At 55.9% G+C, this 21,631-nt stretch overlaps 1 protein-coding gene across 12 annotated transcripts in view; it reads left to right on the top strand.

Moving 5' to 3' along the window:
* Nucleotides 1-20,984, top strand: part of HDAC4 (histone deacetylase 4) — a 327,295-nt gene extending 306,311 nt beyond the window's left edge. For 11 of the 12 annotated variants that reach the window (XM_023642723.2, XM_070269641.1, XM_023642722.2 and 8 more), the window contains 5 exons: nucleotides 2,537-2,655; nucleotides 4,439-4,572; nucleotides 18,882-18,966; nucleotides 20,084-20,225; nucleotides 20,636-20,809. In XM_023642723.2, coding sequence (XP_023498491.1) covers nucleotides 2,537-2,655; nucleotides 4,439-4,572; nucleotides 18,882-18,966; nucleotides 20,084-20,225; nucleotides 20,636-20,675 — 520 coding nt within the window. In that variant the 3' untranslated portion in view covers nucleotides 20,676-20,809. Of the gene's footprint in view, nucleotides 1-2,536; nucleotides 2,656-4,438; nucleotides 4,573-18,881; nucleotides 18,967-20,083; nucleotides 20,226-20,635 lie in introns of all 12 variants that reach the window. The other variant, XM_070269644.1, reaches the window with a different exon arrangement.
* The last annotated feature ends 647 nt before the right edge of the window (nucleotides 20,985-21,631 follow it).

Below are 21,631 nucleotides of genomic sequence, written 5' to 3'. Positions count from 1 at the left end.
GAAAGGCACTGGCAAGTGTCAAGTGTCAAGCGTGGCCTCACTGGGCCATGCTGCCCGTCAGGAGCCACTGAGGAAACCCCAGGTCCTTGGAGAGGGGACCGGGACCTGTGCCTTTGGGAAGACAGGCCACGTCTGCTTGTCATTGAGAGAAAAGCAGACGACTTCCTGGATCCTGAGGCATTCGCTCCATCCTGCCACTGCCTAGAGTGAGAATTTCTCAACTTCCAGAGCCCGTGGCAGGACCGGGAACACACAGTCCAGAACATGCTCTGAAGCAAACGCTCTGTTTAAGAGGCAGTGTTTCCTCCTTTGTGTTTACAGCGTCTGTCGAGCCTTTGTGGAAGCGTCGCAGTGGACACAAGGAAACATGAAATCTGAGGCTGGTGTCACGCAGTGCAGGATGTTATGAAAGTCGTATTGACAGGCGTCTGGAGCAGGGCTTGGCAGGCTATGGCCCCTGGGCCAAATTCCACCACGTGTTTTTTAAGTAAAGTTTTACTGGGACACGGCCACGCTCACATGTTCACGTATCGTGTGTGGCTGCTCTTGCCCTACAAGAGCAGTGTTGAATGTGGCACCAGAGACTGTGTGGCCTGAAGACTAAAATATCGACCCCCTGGCCCTTGTAGGAGAAGAGTGCCAGACCCTGGGTCCTTTGAAGCTTCTTTCCTGAGCCTGTTGCAGACAGTTCCAGAGGAAACTGAACTGGGCACAGCCTCAGAAGGAAGAAAAGTGAAAGCATCGAAATGTTCAAAAGCCAAGCCCGGCCTTCTTGACGCCGCAGTCCGAGGTTCCAGAAGTGAGCTGCTCGGCTGGCGAGCTGTGAAGTTGGTGCTTGTCTTTGTGGACGACTTCTCAGCGTCTGCCCTGAGTGGACGAAAGCCGCAGAGGGCCCTCGTGTCGCGCAGCCGAGCCTCCTCTCTCTCGGAGGCGCTCGCTCTGTGGTTCTTTTGGAACCAGGTGGTATGTGTTCCCTGGAGCTGGAACTCGGTGTTCCAGCTGCTCCGACATCCCCTGTGTCCTCGGCCGGCTCCTCCCCGGGGCTTCTGTGTGGAGGGCGGGCAGAGGTTCCCCTATTGCAGCCCTGAGGGGTTTTCATCACCGCCGCCACCTGCAGCCAGATCCTCAACAGCACTGCAATCTAGAAGAGTTCCTGAATGGAGTAACATTTAATTTCGAGCATTTTTGTTTCTTTTGGCCAAAGTGGGTACCTCATGGAGTTGACTTTGCTGACTTACGCGATGGCTTTCCTTTTGAAATGGAAGCTGAAGGAGAGACTGGAGGCTTTCATGCCAGCCCTGCCGCCCTCGGCACTGGTGTTCCAGACTCTGCAGTGTGGGAAGGGAGCGTGGCCATGCCGGGCGTGCGTGACCCCCTGTCCGCATGGGCCTCTAAGAGCTGTCTGCAGGAAATTGAGACTGCGAGACGAGCTGGGCGTGCGTGCTGGTAGAAGCTGCAGGAACACAGAGCCTTTGCTGCAGCAGAAACTTGTTGAGCAGCTCTGAGAAGTAGGCAGAAGGCTTACCAACCTGGGGGAACCGTAAAACCTGGCCATCTTCAGCGAGGGCTGAGTGACGAGTCCAGCAGAGTCGCACAGCACACGTGCGCAGTCGCAGGCTGCCTTCCTCAGCTGCTGCAGGAGCACGGGCCCCGGGCACCTGTGGTTCTGCCCACTGTGCCCCCAGAGGGGAGGAAGGAGAGTGAAGTCAGTGGTGATTAATTCCAAATCAAATAGAGCAGCTCACGTGACATGGGCCTCCTGGGCCGCCCCGAAATAGATCCTCGCTCATAACACAGCGCCCATGTCTACAGGTCGGGCTGACGGACTGCGAGCTCCCGGCTGGGTGTTTTGTGTTAAGAAGTGTATTTCTACTTTTCAAGTAGACTCTTTCCCTTGTTCCCCTACTGTAACTTAACCACTGGATTTCTCTGTGAATAAATAAATATTTTTAACTGTCAGCTCTCTTAAATTTGATCATCAGCTCCCCCTTTAAAGATCTTAAGTACAGAATTTGTTTTTCATTAACCCGATGCATCACCCTTGCCTCCATGCTCCTTGGTTATCCGGTCATTCATTGCTGACCTTGCCCTGGCCCTCTGGGGTCAGTGGCTCCCAAGCCTTCTCAGCCACAAAGCTCTGGGACCTGTGCTGGAGGCAGTGACTGTGCCCGTCCTGAAACAGTGTCGGTATAAAGTGAGCAGAGGCGTGAGCAGAGCCGTCCCCACCAGCAGGAGGGAGGCGGTGGTGGCGGGGGCGGGGGGGAAGACGGGGAGGACCAAGAATGAGAGGCTGGAGATGATCCTTAGTAGCCCAGCCTCCTGCTCCACTCGCCCCAGGTCAGGGCAGCGGTTGCCGGACGGGGGGGCCAGGTCACAGATCACCTCCAAAATGTGCAAAAGACGGCCCGCGCACGCACTGCCTGTGCTGCACTGGGCCCTGAGCCTTCATATTGGGGCTTGTGGGTTTGGGACACCTGTGAAATGAGCCGTGTTCACACCTGGGCTCACCAGTGTTTCTTGCTCCTGCCCTTCGCAGAACGGTGGTCATGCCCATCGCGAACGAGTTTGCCCCGGACGTGGTGCTGGTGTCATCAGGCTTCGACGCTGTGGAGGGCCACCCCACGCCGCTCGGCGGCTACAACCTCTCAGCCAAATGTAAGTGGGTTTGCAGGCTGCCCAGAGCACCCGGGGCTCTATGTGTTTATGATCCAGTGTGCTGTGTATTTCAAGCCCCTGCGTTAGTGACAACAGAAGGAAACTAACGTTTTTCGTATTACCCAAAACATGACAGTGCCAGCAAGCCCAAGAACATGGGGTGAGCCGAGCGCGGGAGGCTAGAGACCAGGAGGCCCCAAGCACACCCTGCCCTGGCAGTCGTGCTGGGGTGAGGTCGTGTAGCCTTTGAGCGCGGTGACCCGGGGTGCACGTTTTCTCAGCTGAGACGCAGTGCCTCATGTCACCCACGCTGACCGGGGAGGAACCTATGTGGAGGGGAATAGCTGAGAGCAAGTTCACTTCCAAGTTGGAGGGGAGCAGGGAGCCCCACATCCGTGCACGCTCTGGGCGATTTGCATGGGACGGCGGCCCTGCTTTTAACCAGGAGAAAGACGGCTGTGCAAAGAGCCCTGCCTAGTGGTGGCTGTGGCCTGTGCTTCTGCTCTGTCACAGCAAACCACAAAGTAATGTGCATCTCCTGGCGTCGAGCCTCGGGTGCACAGAAAGGCCCTGGATGCACCCCAGCTCCCGCCACCACTGCCCAGCACCCCGGGTGTCACAGCAGTCGAGGCACCTGGGATTCTCTGGGCTCCTGGACATGGCCCTCGTGATTTGTCTGAGGCCCTAGGGTCCCCTCATGGCCCATGGTTCCTGTCAGTGCAGATGGTTGAGGAGAGCCCGTCCACATCCCTGTCCCTCACATGGGGAGAATATGGGCTCACAAGAGGAGAAAGATGGAAACAGAGTGGCCCTGGGTGGCTGTGCTCCAGCACAGGACCTCTCAGAGTCCCTGTGCCCCCGGGTCGTGGGCCTAGTGGCCGACGAAGTGACCAGGCAGAGGGCAAAGAGTGTGCACCATGCCGGGCACCCCTCAGTGCCCGGCCCAGCCTGCCGCCACGTCCTGAACTGCTTCATCCTTGTGGCAGCCTCGAAGCCGTGGGCAGCATCTCCATCAGACAGAGACAACCCAAGGCTTCGGAACTTACGGCCTCCCCAGTGCCTGTGGCTGCCGGGGAGCACAGCCCAGCCTTGGGCCTGGTCTGCTGATGGCTAGCCTGTGATGGGGCCACTAATCAGGGTGGCGCAGTGCTCACTGGCTCTCTAATAAACGACAGACTGTCCCGGCCGAGGGTGGCAATCATCATCACCCATCAGGCGCTTTGGGCCCGTGGGAGGGCGATGTGGCTGCATTGGGGGGACTGTGGCTACTGATGAAAGCCAGACACCCCAGACACGGCTGTGTGAGAGTCTTGGAAGTGCGCACGTGACATTAATGTGCGTGTCTGCATGAGTGTGTGCGTCCACGCATGTGCCCCCCACATCGGCTGCCCAGAACCCCCTGGGCCCCTGGGAGGATGCGGCCATGCCCTCACAGCTGCGGGCTGGGGTCCCGGCTGCCCACCGAGGCCTGGCCTCTGTGGTCCCAGCATGAGAGAGCCAACGGGCTCCTCCCTGCCCCCCAAATGAGATGATTTGCGGCATTATAAAATCAAAGCCTTCAGACCGTAATTCCTACTCTCAAACAGATCAAAAAGAGTCCCAGCCCGAAATTCTTCGATGAATTTATTACAATCAAACCTGGCTTCTATTATATGTTTCGGTGTGCCAGCCCCCTGGGTCTCCATAACGTGATGTAATGCGTTTCTGGGGCTTTGATCCACTGCCAGGCAGGGGCCCACACCCCGCCCCCACCCTTGACTTGCATCTCGCATTTCCGTTGCAGGTTTCGGGTACCTGACGAAGCAGCTGATGGGCTTGGCTGGCGGCCGGATTATTCTGGCCCTGGAGGGGGGCCACGACCTCACGGCCATTTGCGACGCCTCGGAAGCATGTGTTTCTGCTTTGCTGGGAAACGAGGTAGGAGGACCAGGAGGCCACGGCTGCTCTGTGCGTGGGCCCGGCCCAGACCTGGCCTATTTCACTTCACTGTCTCTCAGTGCCAAATGTTCCCTCCCAACCCCACTTAGTAGGGCTGTTGTACATCTGACAAAACTGTGTAATTACAGCCAGAAGGAGGTGAGCACAAGGATCATAAGAACCCTTTTCTCTTGAAAAGGTGGTTCAGCATTCTGTGTGTTAAAGTGCCTCACCTTTACGTGTGGGCCACATGGAGAATATATGAATCTCTTGGTCTCCTCCTTCATGGACAGTCAGTTCCAGAATTTCTAAGGCAAGTTCTGAGGGGGGTGTCACTATGCAGGTCAGATATTGGGCCTCCGTTCACCGCGGCTCCTGATCGGCAGCCCCGTTGGCTGCTCTGACCCCTCAGGTGACGCCCAGGGTCGGGGCACTGTACTGTGTCCCACTCAGGCCACAGGACAAAGTCAGGGAGATGCTGTGGCCTGGCCTGCACAGCCGGAGCTCAAAGGCTCTGGCTCGGGGGAGGGAACTTTTGAGGGTTCAAGGGAGAGAGCCACTGGGAGTGTTCCATTCCAGGGTGACAGCAGGCGGGGCCGCACCCTCCCGGCTGGCACTCCAGGTGGACGGGATGGTGGGAGGGGATGGGCTACTGGTGACAGTGTGATGTCCAGCCTGCTGAGCCTCTAAAGTTGGTGACACAAAACTGGTTTGTAGCTTTCATTTTGAATTTCCGAAATGTGCTCTTCCTGAAACTTGAAATTTACCCACAGGCCTGTGGTTATGGGGCCACGTACCTGTGTCCTGACCCCACCAAAGGATCATGGGCAGGTTCAGGTTTCCCCATGGCATAGCTTTCTCTCATTGCTCGCGGTGACCTTACCACGTGAGTCCTAGAAACAAGCCGGCTGGTGTTGTGGGGGGCAGGGGCAGTGTACCCTGGATCACTGGCCCAGCCCGCAGCAGGGAGGGGCCTGGCGCCCAGCTCGCCAGACACAGGGCCTTGACGGGCACAGGGCCCACGGTGGGGACGCCTGGACATAGCTCATGAGCTGCACTCTCATGCCGTCCCCTGGGGCTCACCTCTCCTCACCGCATCACACGACACGGGGCTTCTCCAGGCTCGCGATGCATGAGGACGCTCTTCAGTAGGGCCAGGCTTACCCGGATGTCCAGTGAGGGTACCGTTGTCTCTGCCCCCATGCTCCTGCTGGTCACCACCCAGAGTAGAGAGAAGCCTAAGTGACAAGGCTCTGACCTGAGGCTCAAAGACGCACAGCTCAGGAGGAACAGGCCACACCAGAAATGCAGCCTTGAGCACATATGGCAGGAGGAGGGGGATGCCTGGATCCACAGGCCACTAGGGGAGGTCCCGACGTCCAGTTGAGAAGAAGTGGGCGAGAGAGAGGGGCGGCCCCGAGGAGTGATGTTGGGGCGGCTGAGGTGGAGACAACCCAAGTGGCCGTCGGGTCCTGTTCAGGACTGTGGGTCAAGGAGGCACTGGGCACTGCTCAGCCAGCTGGTGTCCTGCTGGTTGGCATAGAGGGCAAGGGCGCCCCTCCCACCCCCACTCTCTCCTCTCTGTCAGGAGACACTGAGGCCGAAAGACCCAGAAACCCCCGGAAAGGGTGATGCGGTGAGGCTGGCTGCAGCCTGGCTGGGAAGGCCCCTGATAAGGCCTGTCTCATGTGGTGTGGAGTCAGCAGTGGGCTCTCCCCCTGGGATGGTCAGAGTGCTAGGGCTCCTCCAGGAGACCAGTCACCCAAAGCTGTCCTGACCCGTCCCTGAGGCTGCCCTCCTACACCCTAGACCCCCGTCAGCAAAGTGCATTAGAGGGCAGAGTCCACGAGATGCTCGAGGAAGGTGCTGACGGGCGGAGCGAAGGGGGGCTTCAGGCAGGTTCTTGAAGGTACATACAGTAGTCCCCCTTATCCACGGTCTCGCTTCCACGGTTTCAGTTACCTGTGGTCAACTGCGGTCCAAAAGAAAGTTCCAGAAATAAACACTTCATAAGTTTTTTATGAAACTTAGGAATTCTGAGTAGCATGATGAAATCTTGCATCTTCCTGCTCCGTCCTACCTGGCACATGACTCATCCCTTTGTCCAGCGCATCCACGATGCAGACGCCGCCACCCATCAGTCACTTAGTAGCCGCCTCGGTTATCACCTTGACTGTCAAGGTACCGCAGTGCTTGTGTTCAAGGCACCCTGGTTTTCCATAGTAATGGCCCAAAGCTCAAGAGTAGTGATGCTGGCAATTCAGGTATGCCAAAGAGAAGCCCTAAACTGCTTCCTTTAAGTGAAAAGGTGAAAGTTCTCGACTTTGAAGAAAAAAAATCATATTCTGAGGCTGCTAAGATCTGTGGTAACTTTTATTACAGTATATTGTTATGATTGTTCTATTTTATTCTTAGTTATGGTTGATAATCTCTTACTATGCCTAATTTATAAATTAAACTTATAGGTATGTTTATATAGGAAAAAACATAGTCTATATAGGATTCGGTGCTATCCACAGGTTTAGGCATCCACTGGGGGTCTTGGAACGTATCCCCCACAGATAAGGAGGGACCACTGTATTAAATTTGACTGCATCCAACAAGGTTCATGGGGCGACACATTGTAGAGAGGTCTCCCGTGATGTGATGCAGGGCTCTGTCCTCACGCCATTTCCAGTCAGTGTTGTTCCCTTTGACCTGAGTGAACTAACAGAGGCATGCTGTGGACAGGAGGATGAAGCGTGTGGATGTGCCCCCCGGGCTCAGGGTGGACAGAACTGACAAGATGGCGTTTGGAGGCAAATGTGAGGTCTGCAGCCCAGTCCTGGCGGGCCACAAGCTGAGGATCAAGTGTGAGAATGACTTGATTTGGGGTTAAATCCTCAGGAAGCTCTGCGTGTGTCCTCCATGTGAGGTGGCCTGACAAGGAGAGGGGGGCCAGGCGTCCCTGGAGAGTGTGGTACCCAGGGAGGAAAGCCATCACAATCTGCCCGGCCATGCGCCCCGCTCTGGGGCCACTCCTGAGGAGGGCATGACCAGGTGAGCACAGTCCTGGGGCGGCAGTTGGGGAGAGGGCTGAGCCTGAGGCTCGGGGGGCAGTCTGGACCCTGGCACCACGGTGACAGCACCCCAGCTCCTTCGGGGAACTGCCTGTGCAGCCACGTGCTCCGGGGTCCCAGGCTCATGCCCCCTGCCCTCTGCTAGGGCAGGTCCGGCCGGCGTGGGGTGTGGGCAGGGGGCTTAGAGTGGGCGGGCGCCTGGGTGGCTCTACTCTCCCCTGACAGCCTTTGCTTGTCCTGGATGGTGCTCGTTTAACCTAAGTCACATGGATCAAAGATCCGGGTGTCATCTCATTTCTGGTCAGCTGGTTAGTGATATGCTTGATATTCTCAAATAAAATACCAGTCTGCATTTTAAAGTGTCCACAACACATCACTTGTCCTTTCTCCACATAAAACAATCCTTTCCCCCTTGTCTGCTGGAGTTAAAAGATGACTGATGTGTGTATTCAAACCCCCCTAAAGCTTCTGGACTCCCCGCTAGTCATTTTAGAACAGCGACAGAGAACTTGACTTTCCACTGGGGCCTGTTCCTGCTCCCGACGTGTTAGCTCTTTTTACAAGAAAATGTTCTTCTACTTAAACACATCAAAAAGCAGGAAGCCCCAGTTTTATCAAGGTCTCTTAAAAATCTTTTTAATGCAAGAAAGTTGGACTGAGCCCTGCTCCTCTGCCCCGCGGCCTTTGATGAGCGTGATGGACGGCGTGCCGGCCGGTTTGGCACGCATGCACTCGGGCGGCCAGCTGTGGACAGCAGCAAGCTGCAGGGGCTCTGCCGCCTGAACCATAGAGGAGGGAGAACAAAGCAGAAGTGGGGCCACAGCGGGCTGCTCCCAAGGGGGGCGAGCACCGTATCTAAGGTCAGCATTGCTCCCAGGAGCCATCTTATATAATAGTTTCAGCTTTAAGTTACATGCAGCTATCAGTGACAACTGACATGAAACATCATTTAAACGTGTTGCACAGTGCGGTATAGACGGAGGCGAGGGCGTCCAGTGGGTGGGGTGTGGGGCGAGCTGGGCCCAGCTTCCAGCAATCTTGTCAGTCACCCCAGAGGCGAGGTTTCGTTTGAGCCAATTTTCTCTTTAATCCTGTGGCACTTCAGGGCTAAATGCCACCAGTTTGCTCCACCCAGCTCCTAGATTAGAGGGGGAGCTTCGTGGAGGGTTCCGTGAAACTGCAGCGTTGGGAGACGGCTTCACTCAGGAATGCGGCTCCCCCGTTACATTCTTGTGCTTGTGAAAGCTGTGGATGCAGAAAAGCTCTGAGTGACTAAAAACGATTCTGTGTGTAGGACACGGAACCCACCGGTCTGAGGGCCAGGTGTCTGCTTCCAGCCAGCAGGCTCTCCCGCCCTCCCTCTCGCACATGCACACGCTTGGGCACACACACACGGTTGTACACACACTCACACAGGCACACTCGCACTCCCAGTCACGCTCACCTCGGGCCAGTAGTGACCACTGCAGCTGCATGTGGGAGCTGGCAGCAGGCACAGGGTCCGAGTGCACGTGTTCCTGCCTGAGGTTGTGAGTCGCCTCCTGTCTCTGGCCAGTCTCCAGGATCCTTGCTGACCGACATTCGGGAAGGTGGCCCTTGCCCCAGCCTTCAGTTGAGGAGGCGTGCCTGCACGTGGCTCGCCCCGTCCTCTAGTCACAGTGGGATGCAGGAGAAGTGGTGAAGCGCTGACCTTCCCAGCCCCCCTTTGTAAATGAGGATGGGAGAGTCCCCTCCGTCACTGGCCACCGGGCTCAGCAAAGGGCAGCTCGAGAGGAGGATGTCCTCCTGGGTCCAGGTGCACTCGGACCTGTGTCCCCCTTGTCCAGCAGGTCCCAGTACATCAGACACTGGCCACCAGGCTCCCGCTGTGGGGCCAGGCAGCAGAACCCTGTGTTCACAGTGCTCGGCATCTGTGGTTGATTTTGTCTTTAATGCCTGTCATCTTCCAAGAGGATCGCAGCATCTACGGAAGTGCAAGCGAGACAGGCGAGCCGGGGACGTCCAGATGGAGTGAGGAGGGAAGATGCGGTGGGCTGGCCCCAGGTCAGCCCAGGGTCACAGGAGAGCGCTCTCTGTCCTGATCCTCCACGCGCCTCCTCCTTCCTCAGAGAGGGCTTTTCTGCCCATGGGCTTCCTGAAGAGAACCCGCCACGTTCGTTGCACACCAGCTTCCCCAGTGCATCACGATGAAGCACGTGCCGCCCATCCAGTTTCTGGGCCCAGCAGCGCGGGGAAGCCCAGTGCCAAGCTGGACCGGGAGCATGGGCCTCGTGTCCTTGGCTGTCACGTCCCCCCAGCCGTCCCCCAAGAGAGGAAGAGCGAGGAAGGGGCACACTCACCCCTTAGGAGCCATCCCTACCCCTGCTCCGCAGGTGAGGGGGACCCACCCAGGAGGAGCGGCCAGGCCTCCCCCGCAGCTTCCGAGAGTCATTTCCTTCTGACGCTTGTCCCTAGCCCACTACACCCACCAGCCCAGCTTCAGGGCCTCATCCTGCCCCACTTTGCAGTGAGGAAGCTCAGGCAGTGGTGGGTGGAGAGCTGGATGTGACCCGCCTCACAAGGGGCTGGGGTCAGGGGGCTGGTGTGTGTCCCCCTGGGTGCACTTCCTCTGGTGGGTGCTGAGTCTGTCCTTTAACCTTTTTTCAGAAGCCATCATGATTTTTACCCATCTTACAGTTTATTTTTGTTTTTTAAAAGTCTCTTGCAAACCAGCCCATCACATCCATAAGCATTTGCGTTTTCACCAGAAGGGCCACGAACACAGCTTACCGACTGGTTGCCGGGTAGTTACTGAGTCCCTGCTGTGCCACGAGACCAGGTTCCAGGCCCCGAGGCTGCCCAGTCTAACCAAGCGGGCCCTCCCAGCACTCACCATGGTGGAGGAAATAGCCCCGACTTCACAAGTGACCCCTGAAACAGCCATGAGGAAGGACAGGTCTGGGGCGTCACTGCTCAGCTGCAGCCAGAGAGCATGCGGTCCTGGGAGTGGCCGTGGAGCTGTCAGGGCAGCAGGGGTCTGTGGGGACGCCATTGGCAGGAGGCTGTGAGCTGGAGCCACAAGGAGTGACCAGACGGTGGCTCGGCCGGGCCCCAGGAGGCCCCTCTGCATGGAGCCAGCAAGAGGATGGGAAGGAGACCGAGCGTCGTGGCTGCAGCCGAGGGCAGAGAACCTTCCGGGGCTGGTTCCAGCATCAGATGCTCCGGGGGGAGATGAGGGCTGGCAGCAGTCCTTTGAAAGCCGCTCTGCTGAGGCCAAGAGAGCTGCAAGAAAGTTTCCCTAGAAGAAGGGCAAGCGCGTGGGGCAGCAGCTGGACAGCTCCGGGGCAGAGAGCCTGGCAGGGAGCCGGCGCTCGGACCTCAAAGTGGGGTACTTAGCAGGACAGTGTCTCGGGCCATGGGCAGGGACGGGGGAGGCAGGGTGTGTGTGGTCAGACACAGACCCAGGTGGCCCCGTGTGACATCGTATGTCTGTTCTGGGAGGAAGGAAAGGGGGCACCTGCTGGGGTGGCTGGGCTGCCTGAACTTGGACGGGGCTGTGAGTGAAGGAAGGGGACTGAGCTGACCAAGCATGGCCGGGGACCGTGGCTGCCCGGAGGGGCTCTGAGAAGGGCTCCCAGGGGGCTCGAGGTGGGTAGGCCTGAGGACAGGGGCCTGGAGCCTCCATCATTATTTTAGTTTTCCTGGCCAGCCTAGATACTCCCAACAAAGTGTTTTATATATTAGGAAAAGCACAAACTGTGGCCCATTTTCTACCGGGATATTTTAAGGACTGTTTTCTTAGGATGCTGTGATCTCTTGATTCTTCTTGCTTAAACTGCGGGCCCCTTTCAACTGCAGAGTAGAAAAGCGATTTCCATACGTGATACAGACACTGAAGCCCTTACGGCAGTCTCAGACCATGACCCGCGGGTCTCCCCGCCTTCTGCTCCAGGGCGGCGCTCTCCCAGTGCTCTCCTGCCCCCTTCGCTAAGGCCACCTCTTAAAGATTGAGCTGCGCATGAACCTAATTTCTGATTTGGTTCTGAGGTCTGGCAGACTCACGTTGGGGTGAACGTACTCTCGGGGCGCAGAGGCCTGTCTGTCATGCCCGGGACACAACATTGTCCGTTTGTTCCCTGAAAGGGCCATCTCCAACGGGGGCCCGCAGAGCGACTACAGCTTTAGAAGTCATTGAACTGATGCTCCAGTGACATTCTGCTCCCGCTCAGCGCCCCTTCCAGGGCACACAGCCAGGTGCTGGTCTGGGAGGGTTGGCGTGGCCGTGCTGCCCATGCTCCAAGTCCCCAGACCACACTTCCCGCTGGCTCCTTCTGGCCATGCAGGGCCTTGGGTGGCCTCTCTTGCCCTTTCGATCTCTCCATTCAGTGGGCACCATCACCCATTTCTCTGCTCCCCGTGGCTGCCTGCCCCGCTGGGCCCTTCCTGTACAAGAGTTGTCCCTCTGTTGCCCTCTAAAGATGGTGTAGGTCACCTCTCTGCTCCGCTCAGCACCTGAGCTGCCTCGCCCCTTGCGCCCTCCCCGCGGTCCCCTCCACCGCTCTGGCCTCACCCCCTGCCTGGCCCAGCATCCTGCTCCCTGGGGAGTGGGGCTTTGCTCTTCCCATTGCCTGAGGGGTCCCCTGGCCACGCGTGCCCCCGCCCACCTCCTCCAGGTCTTGGCTCAAACGTCACCTGTTCAGTGAGGTCCCCCTGGCCACTGCGTGCATGAGTGACCCACCCACCCCAACCCTGCACCCAGTGCTGTGTTCCCATGGCACTTGGCACCTCTGACACTCCGTCTGATTTACTCACTCATTTTGGGTTTAGCTCATTGGCTCTCCCGCACGAGTGCGACTCTCTGTGAGGCCAGGGGATGTTTGTCCGTCTGTCCAGAGAGGTATCGCAAGTTTATAGAGTAGTGGTTGGGACTCAGTAGGCTGCTCAATAAATATTTATTAAACGAAAGAATAAAATCCCAGTTAGTAAGGGGCTAATGCTTTGAGATGTGAAGTTTCTCTCCCTCCCAACCTGTTTTTCTGAAGTTGAGGCCAGAAGCTGCCGGCTCGTGTCTCTGGCCCTGGAGCAGAGCCCGGCTCCAGCAGGTGCTCGATGGACGCCGTTGAAGAGCTGAAGAAGTGCGGCCAGCAGCGTGCTGTCATTCCAGCTTTTACTCCACTTCTGCGTTACAGCCTCACCCCTAAAAACCCAGGCACACGAGCTCTGTCCTCCCTCCGTCCTTCAGTGAAAGCAGCAGAAACACAGCCTGTGCCTGCCCTCCATTCGCTTCCCTCCATCTGGGCGCCTCTTTCCCGGGGACCCCAGGGCAGACCACACGCTCTCCCCAGCCGCTCTGGAGAGGCTCTAAGGTGTGCTGCAGGCGTCTCCTCTCGCTTTCTTGTTGGGGAAAGTATTTGCCAGAAAAGCCAAAGAAAATGCAGTTGAGGCAGAGTTTAGATCATTTTCCCCCTTTTTCTCACATTCTTTTCCCTTAATTCCATGTAACTTCGTAACGGACAGGGGGGAACAGACAAGGGAGCCAGCACAGGGCGAGGACCCTGCTTCTCTATCACCCTTTATACAAACACGCAGTGAGACCTCCGCTCCCAGACGCCTTTGCCAGGGGCCAGGGACAGAGGACAGTGAGCCCTGGGAGGCATGGGGCGGGCCGACCCCTGGGATGGCTGGAGACGAGGGGAGCCGCCATAGGAGTGGGCAGTGGGGGTGGCACAGACAGGGACGTGGGCACCACACTGCTGGGACGTGACTGTGGCAGAAGGAGTTGGGAGGAGGGCAACATATGACCTTGGAGGGCCAGCCGCCACTGGTGTGCCGAGGAGGTTGGCCATGGGGAGCCACCCGAGGATGGGCGAGCAGCAGAACCAGGGTTTTGTTGTAGAAAATTCCCAGTGACTTCCTCTCACACGTGTGTGTGTGCACGTGTGTGTATGTGCAGGCTCTGATGAACCCCTGTGCTTCAAAGTGATAGATAATTTACGGAATGAGTTACTTTTTTAAGCCAACTTTTTCTTAAAAGTGGTAAAACTGAAATTCTGGTGTGAGATTAGGGTTGGGATGGAACAGTCAGGACCCAGCAGGCGATGCTGCAGTGCTGGCCCCAAATCTGAATGGCTTATTTTCTGCTCGAGCTGCATGCCCAGCAAGGGGCCTGGGGCTCTGCGTCGTGTCACCCTCAGCAAAGGTCTGGCAGACCAGGCCACACTGAGGAACACTGCCCATCTTCACAGCCAAGGCTGGACAGCTGAGGACAGAGGAGCCGTCCGGGTGCAGCTTCATTCTTAACTGTCCTCCGGCCTCAGACTCACCGGGGTTGTTCCAAGTTGGTGGTTAGTCAGAGTCAGAGTGAACTTCCTGGACAGCCCCCTGGGACACGTGGGCAGCCGCGTCTCTGAGGTGAATGTCTAGTAGAGGGAGAGGTGGGTCCCAGGGACACGTTTGCCACCTTTATGAGACGAAATCAGAGTGCTTGTCCCACAGCCCCTCAGCAGTGGGTGACGAGTCTCAGCCACACTTAGCATTTGACCTCTGCCGATGTGATGGGGTGAGACAGCACCATGGGCGGGTGGAGATGGTCATTTCCCCGTCGCTGTGAGGCTGAGCATGTCTGTTGGCCACTTGGGCTTTCTCTTCTGGTGAAGTGTGTCTTCTGCCCTCGTTTCTATCAGACTTTTTCCTGTTTATTCTTGGGGTGGGGAGATTGGACGGATGGATGGGTGGGTGGGTGGATGGATGGATGGACAGTTAGGAGTCACCGCTTTTTCTGTGCTCTGGAAGAGTGAGTGCACGATCAGATTAACCTGTTCCTTGACTAGCAGGGCTCTCCTGAGCCATGGGTTTCCTTTGGGTGAAAATTTTAAATGACTGATTCATTTTCTATTCTTTCTTAAATTAATTTTGGAAAGTTACATTTTACCATGCAATTATCCATTTCAGCCAAGTTTTCAGAATTATTGACAGAAGTTAACAGTGTTCTCTGATTATCTTTTTCATCTCTGGTGTACCTGTAGTCATGGCCCTCTTTTCATTCCTGATATCTTTATTTGTGCCTCCTCTGTAGTTTTCTTGATCAGTCCTGCCAGAACTTGCCAATGTAATTTAGTCATTTCAGAAAATCAACTTTCAGCTACAGTATCTTTTTTTTTCTTTCAAAATCTATTTCTGCCCCTTTTCCGTGTATGTTCTCTCCTTCTTTCTCTGGGACTGTTCTGTTCCCTTGTTCACTTCTTAAAATGAGTATTTACTTTTCAGTCTTAGTTTCTGATGTTTACACTTAAGGTTATAAATGTCCTCAGCACAGCGCTCAGCTGCAGCACACACTGTGATATGTAGCATTTTCATCATTTTTTACTTCTAAGCATTTCCTAATTTCTGTTTTGACTTCTTTGACCCACAATTGGTGTGTTTTTTAATTTCCAACCATAATGACTCGTGGTTCTCTTGTTATCAATTCCTAACAAATTGCATTGTGGAAAGAGAAGGCTGTCTGGTTGGCATCTATTTGTGGAGACTTGCTTCACAGGCTAGCCTGTGGTCATCTGCGTAGGCCTTCCACGTGTGTTTCAGATAACGGGTCTCCTCTGTCTGTTTACAGAGCTCTGTTTATGTCCGTTGAACCAACCTTCCCAGCGGTGCTGTTCGCATTTTGGTTTTCTCTGTCAACTTCTGTCTGCTTCTCTGCTCCTTCTAAGAAAGACACATCAAAATCTACTATGATGGTACATTTATCCATATCTCTTTTTAGTTCTATCAATTTTGCTTCATACATTTTAAAGCAGTTTTACTAACTATGTGCAGATTTTAAATCACTATAACCTTTGGATGAATTGAAATTTTTATCATTATATAGTGACCTTCTTTATGCCCAGTTATGGGTTTTCCCTTAAATCTGTCATGACAAATATTGAAGATGTTCCTGGCCCCCTTTTGCCGTGCGTATCACTTTTCATCCTTGACTTTCAGCCGTGCTCCTGTGTTCCAGATTTTTCCTCTGCAGGCAGCATGAGTCTGGATTTCGCCACTGTGTTTTATATCCCACCCAGCAGTCAGCGGAGGCTTCGGTCAGTACAGCTGGTTCGATCGCATGCTGTTTTGTTTTGTTCACATTTGTTTCTACCATCTTATTCTGTGCCATGTTTGCCCCCCTCTTAGTGGCTCTTTCCTTTTTCTCTTTTCTTGCCTCCTCGGTGTGGTTGAGGATTCCCCACGTTCCATCTGTTCCCTGTGCCGAGTGGAAGGAGACAGCCGACCGGTGTTGTTAGTAGCGATGCTTACAGATGTTCACACGCGCCCCAACATGCTCAGGGACCCATCCCTCCCCACACACCTCGGCCGGGCTGCCCTGGCCCCGGGTGGGGGTCACAGATCAGACACAGGACTCCCAGTTGGACGTACTTATGCTAAAAAATTACTTGCGTATCAGAAGTTTAAATGTAACTGATGTCCTGTATGTTTATTTGCTAAATCGGCAGCCCCAGCGCCCCGTCCTGGGTTATGTGCGATCACTGACTAGTGTTTCTTTTCCCTCTTTTTTTCTTTAATTTCACTAATTAGACATCACTAGTATTGTTTTATGTTGTCCCTATTTATGTGGCTTTTCCTGCATTTATGCCATTTTCTCTGCTCTTCACTCTTTCTCATTTCTCCAACTGTCATCTAGGATCATTTTCTTTCTGCCTTAAGCACATCCTGTAGAATTTCCCTTTCAAGTCGTTCTTTCACCCTCCCTCCTAATTGGTGGTCTTGCGGGGCTTACAGGCTGGGCTGGCAATCATTCTCTCCTGACACACTGAAGACACTGCCCCCGTCTCCTCGCTCCTTTGCTCTGAAGCAATCTGTGCCTGGCCGCCGGCTGCTCCTCTGCAGACTGTTTCTCCAGCTGCTGTAGGAATTCTCTGCTTGTCTTTGATGCTCCGTGGCCTCGCTCTGCTGTGCCTGACGTGGATTTCTTTTTCAATTCTTCCTGCTTGGCTCTCATCCCCTTCCTGAACTGAGGATTGGGACCACTGATCAATCCTGGAAAATCCTCAGCCGTTGGCCCCTTAGGAACCCTCTCCTCGCTCTCATGGGGACACTGAACAGGTAACCAGGTCCCTTCTCCTTCTTTCTGCTCCTCTGTCCCTGAGCTGCATTCACATCACTTCTTCAGTTGTTGCTTCCAGGTCACTAATTTTCTCTGTCGCTGACTGGTTGAGTTTCTGTTTTCCGCTGTTAGGTTTTCATTTCGAGAAGTTCTGTTTGGCTTTCTTTCAAGTCTTCCAGTTCCATTTCGGGAACCTCTGCTTCTTTCGTCATACATAAATGTCTTTTATTTTTAATACCTATTAAACATGCTTACTTCTATTTGATGACTGCAGTCTTTTAGGATCTGAACCTGTATTTTTTGGATAAACTTTTTATTCTGGGACGGTTTTTGATTTACAGAAAGTGGCAGAGCCAGCACCCATGCTCCTGTGTGCCCCTCCGACGGTCCCCTCTGTTGTAACCATCTGATGTCAGTGGGACATTGGTCACACCTGGGAACCAATCCAGCACGTTACTGTTAATGCCAGACATGCTGAGGTCTCACCCGTTTTCCCACAACACCCTGTTTCTATTTCGGGTCCCATCCAGGACCCCACTCATCACTCATCCAAGGGCCTTCTCAATGCTTCCTGCCCGGCGGTGCTGTCCACACAGCTCAGCTCTGCCAAGGCCGACCGTGAGCACTTGGTGGAAGTGGTGTTTCTGAGGTTTCTCCACCTGCACTTCCCTTTCCCCACAGGCGTGCCCTTTGGAAGGAAGTCAGCTCAGGTCACACTCGAGGGGACAGGTGCAGGGGTGTTAAGCTCCACCTCATGGCAGGGGGTGTGCACATAAGTCATTTGAAACTCTTCTTAAGGAAGACGTGTCTCCTCGTTGCTTTGTTTATTTCTCCGGTCGCTTCTTTATATCGCTGTGGACTGTGGGTCCTTGTTTTCTGCCCCGAGTTACGATTCAGCAGTATGTGACGCATCCCTTTCCGATTGGCCCCCTGTCGGCCCCTCTGACATGCCCCATCGTCTTGGCTTTGAGTTCTTCCTTCCTCTGCCCTGCAGGATGCCCCAGCCCTGGAACCAGCCCCTCCTCCAGGAAGGCTGCTCCTTTTCCTGGGGAAGGCGATTAGAACCTGGTTTGTTCTGGCCCAAGCGCATGCTGGCCAGCTCCTGCACTTTATGACAGTTTTGAGTGGGAACTTGTGCGTCTTGGAATTGAGCTGGCGCGCTCATTGGTGGCCTGGTGCGGGGACGTATGCCTCAGGAGAGGGTCTACAGCTGCTCTGCCAGGCATCTGGCGTCGTGGAGCTGACACCGCAAGTAGCGGCTCTCTGCTCACAGTGTTTAGAACCCGGCGCATCCTCAGGGGGCTGAGAACAAAGCTTTCTTTGCCACTTGTCTCTGCGGGCACGCTGTCTGTGTGCCTGCTCTGCTGGCTCTCCCCAGAGGCTGCAATCATTCCAGCCTAGGCCTGCAGGACAGGGCCTGTCCCCAGGATTCCTGACCTCCCTGGGCAGGTTCCAGCTTCACTGCAGATCCCCCCCTGGTTCTGTAGGCTAGTCCAGTTATCGAAAGGTTTTTTTACTTGTTGCGTGCCTATGATCTATTTCAGCCCACCACACTTAGCTGTTAGCCTGTGGATGCTCTGGTCGGCCTCACTCGACTTGTCAGTGTACTCCTTGTTATCATCAGCTGCCAGCACTTAAGGAGAAACCTGGAGCAAAGTTCCCTCTGTGAGAGGTTCCACTCCCTTCCTTCCATTTACCTTTTTCCCCATTATTAGGAGAAAACTGTGAACAGGGGATACTCAAGCATTCTTATTTATAAGACTGGGGACATGAAAGTGATATTTCATGATAAGTGAAAGGGTATTTCATGATAAGGAAAGTGATAAGAAAGGAATCATTATTTCCCCAGATGTGACGCTGTGGTGTAAATAGCGGATACCACGCTGACGTCCTCCTCCAGCCCACTCCTGCACGCCGCCCGTCGTCCTGCTCGCATGGGAACCCACGAACACACCTAATAGTCTCCCGGGAAAAATACCTTAAAGAAAAGAAATCTACTTTTCTAAGACATTTATATAGTAAATCCCGAAACCACATTTGGCTTTTTAAAGTTATTTTCTCTTCTCTGTTGGCAAGTACCCTCAAGAGACCCAGGCTGACCTTGAACATCCCACTTGAACACACACAGGGATTATACTGACATCCTTTCTATTCACTATGGTTTTTTTTTCCAGCTTGATCCTCTCCCAGAAAAGGTTTTACAGCAGAGACCCAATGCTAACGCTGTCCGGTCCATGGAGAAGGTCATTGAAATCCACAGTAAGTCGCCAGCAGAGTGCTCAGCAGCTAAGCCCCCTGGGGGTATCAGAGGGAGGACAGGGAGGAGGATGGGTGGCAGGGAGGGGGACTGGCAAGAGGAGTGTGCAGGACTCCATGTCCCCACCCCGTGCCCCTCTCCATGTCCCTGCCACCGCCAGCCCAGGCCTACGTGACAAGGCCTCGCCTCTACCTAGCATTGGACAAGCTGGTAGAGACTCACTTCATCCCCATTAATTTCCCCACCACCTGCTAGAACAGCATCGGCAGCTCCATTCTACAGGTCCAAAGAATTGAGGCTCAAGGAGTCTGTGACATCACTTGCTCCAGGTCCCCAGCTAGCAGGGGTGGGGCGTGCACACGAACCCATGTGCTAGAGTTTGGTCTCCTCCCAGGGACCAGAGAACCCGCTGCATCAGCCCACACGGCCCCTATTTCCTGCACTGCTCTCCAGTGGCAGGTCCTGGGGGCCCTGGGGGCTGGCCCACAGCCAGGTGACTCCTGCAGTCACACCTTGTCTCACGTGAACTGGCACCACCTCGTCCTCAGCACAGAGCTGTTTGTCTTAGGTCTGAGGATGACCCAAATTGTTGAGACTGTCGTGGGTGGGTGCACACCAGGGGTCTGCCCTGTGGTTCCCTGGCCCATGCTGAGCTCCTGGCCTTGGAGCTGTTCCCACTGATCCCCAACGAGGGACCCCTGGTGGGAAGAAGCACTGATGGCCCACTGGGCCTGCTCAACCCCCCTGCACTGTCCCTCATGCCCAGGTCCCCTAAGGTTACCCCTCAGCATCTCAGAGGGTCAGGGGAGGGGGAGACCCCTCAGCACGGGCGACAGCGTTCCTGCGCTCGCCTGCTCCTCACGGCCGCCCCACAGTGAGGAAGGGGCCAGGCCCCAGGACCCCCACCCCACGCAAGGTGCTCGTGCCTGGGGAGGACTTGATTCCCCGGCGGTGCGGAAGCTTTTCCAAAGGGCCCTGGTCTTTGTGAGTTTGGAACCAGGACGCCCCTGGCTTCTGTGTCCCCAAAGAGAGGTGCTTTTAAAGCCACTCATGTAAGTCACGCTTGAGCCCCGTGGGCGCCCTGTCCCCGCGGAGCGCGTGACCGAGCCCTCCACGCAGGCCAGTACTGGCGCTCGCTGCGGCGGCCCTCCTCCACGGCGGGGCACTCGCTCGTCGAGGCCCAGAAGTGCGAGACCGAGGAAGCCGAGACCGTCACCGCCATGGCCTCGCTGTCCGTGGGCGTGAAGCCGGCCGAGAAGAGGTGAGCGCCTCTGCGCCGCCCCGGGGCCCCCAAAGCCACTGGCCTGCGGGGCACGTCTGTGAATGGTGACTCATTCCGCGGACGACCTGAAGCTTTGCGCTCGTGTCTGAAGCCTGTGGCTTCTCCGCGCGCGCAGCAGGGCCCCCCGGGAGGGGTGGAGGGCGGGGGTCCCCCGCGGCTCCAGCGCCGGGCCAGCACGGCCAACTCGGTCCCGTGCGAAAGTCCCTGGAAACCCTTGCAGAGCATCTGCTCCTGAGCTGGCGGGCGCCCCAGCGCTTCCCCGGGGCGGGCGGGGCCCAGGCTGGGGTGCGGCGGCCTGCCGCGGGAGGGTGCGCCCCGGCGCGGGACCCCGGGGGCTGCCGGTAACGCGCTCGGTTCTCTCTCTCCCCGCTGCCCCGGGCGCCGCGCAGACCCGACGAGGAGCCCATGGAAGCGGAGCCGCCCCTGTAGCCCCCGACGCCGCGGCTCTTGTCTGTTTGTCTCTGTCTTGAAGCTCCGCCGAGAAAAGCTCCTGCTCCTCCGCGTCCTGCCGCGGCGTTCTCGAGAGCACCAGGCACGGCGGGCGGCCCGGAGGCCCCTGCTGCGCGGACCCGGGGCTCCCGGCGGGCGGCCCTCCAGGACCCCGGACAGACGCCGGGCCGAGCGACACGCGGACACGCGCGGAGCCGGGCGCGCGGCTCCCACGGGGCGGCCGGAGGGAGGCGGCTGCGGCGGCTCGTGGCGGGGCTGCCCGATTTAGCTGACACGAGGAAAAGAAAACGAAAATCAAAGATCTAATAATACAAAACAAACTTGATTAAAACTGGTGCTTAAAGTTTGGTTATTACCCACGATTCCACAGTCTCCGTGTAAACCACTCATCTTGTAGGTCGTGTTTTTAAAGAGCAAGTTTCTACGGCTCCGGCCGCCTCCGACCCGGGCGCGGTGGGGGCAGAGCGCACGCGCGTTTAAGGAAGAAAAACTGGACAAAACAGAAATGCGAGCCTGCAGGGCTGGCTTTGGTTTCGCAAAGCCTTCGGAAGATGCGAGTTTGTGCCTTTTTTTTAATTGCTCTGATGGATTTTTGTGGCTGGGGTTTCTGAAGTCTGAGGAACAATGCCTTAAGAAAAAATAAACAGCAGGAATTGGTGGGACAGTGTCCTGTGGCTGGTGGGGCCTGACAGTGCCCTGCGAGGGGCAGGGGCTGCAGGGTGCTGGCCTGGCGCTCAGAGCGGGCGCAGGCCGCTGCCGGCTGCTCCAGGGGCTGCAGTCCTGCGGCCCTGCTTTTGCTTTATTGCTGTTGAAGAAAAATGGAGGTAGTTCCAAAAAAGTGGCAAATACTGTTGGGAGTTTTGAAGTCCAACAAATTTTAAATGAATCCAAAGTGTTCTTTTCTCGTCCATCCTATAACAATTGAGCATCTCCAT

The sequence above is a fragment of the Equus caballus genome, chromosome 6, assembly GCF_041296265.1.
Source record: "Equus caballus isolate H_3958 breed thoroughbred chromosome 6, TB-T2T, whole genome shotgun sequence".
Lineage (NCBI taxonomy): Eukaryota > Metazoa > Chordata > Mammalia > Perissodactyla > Equidae > Equus > Equus caballus.
Note: the sequence above shows the minus strand (reverse complement) of the source record. Positions and strands in the feature narration are given on the sequence as shown.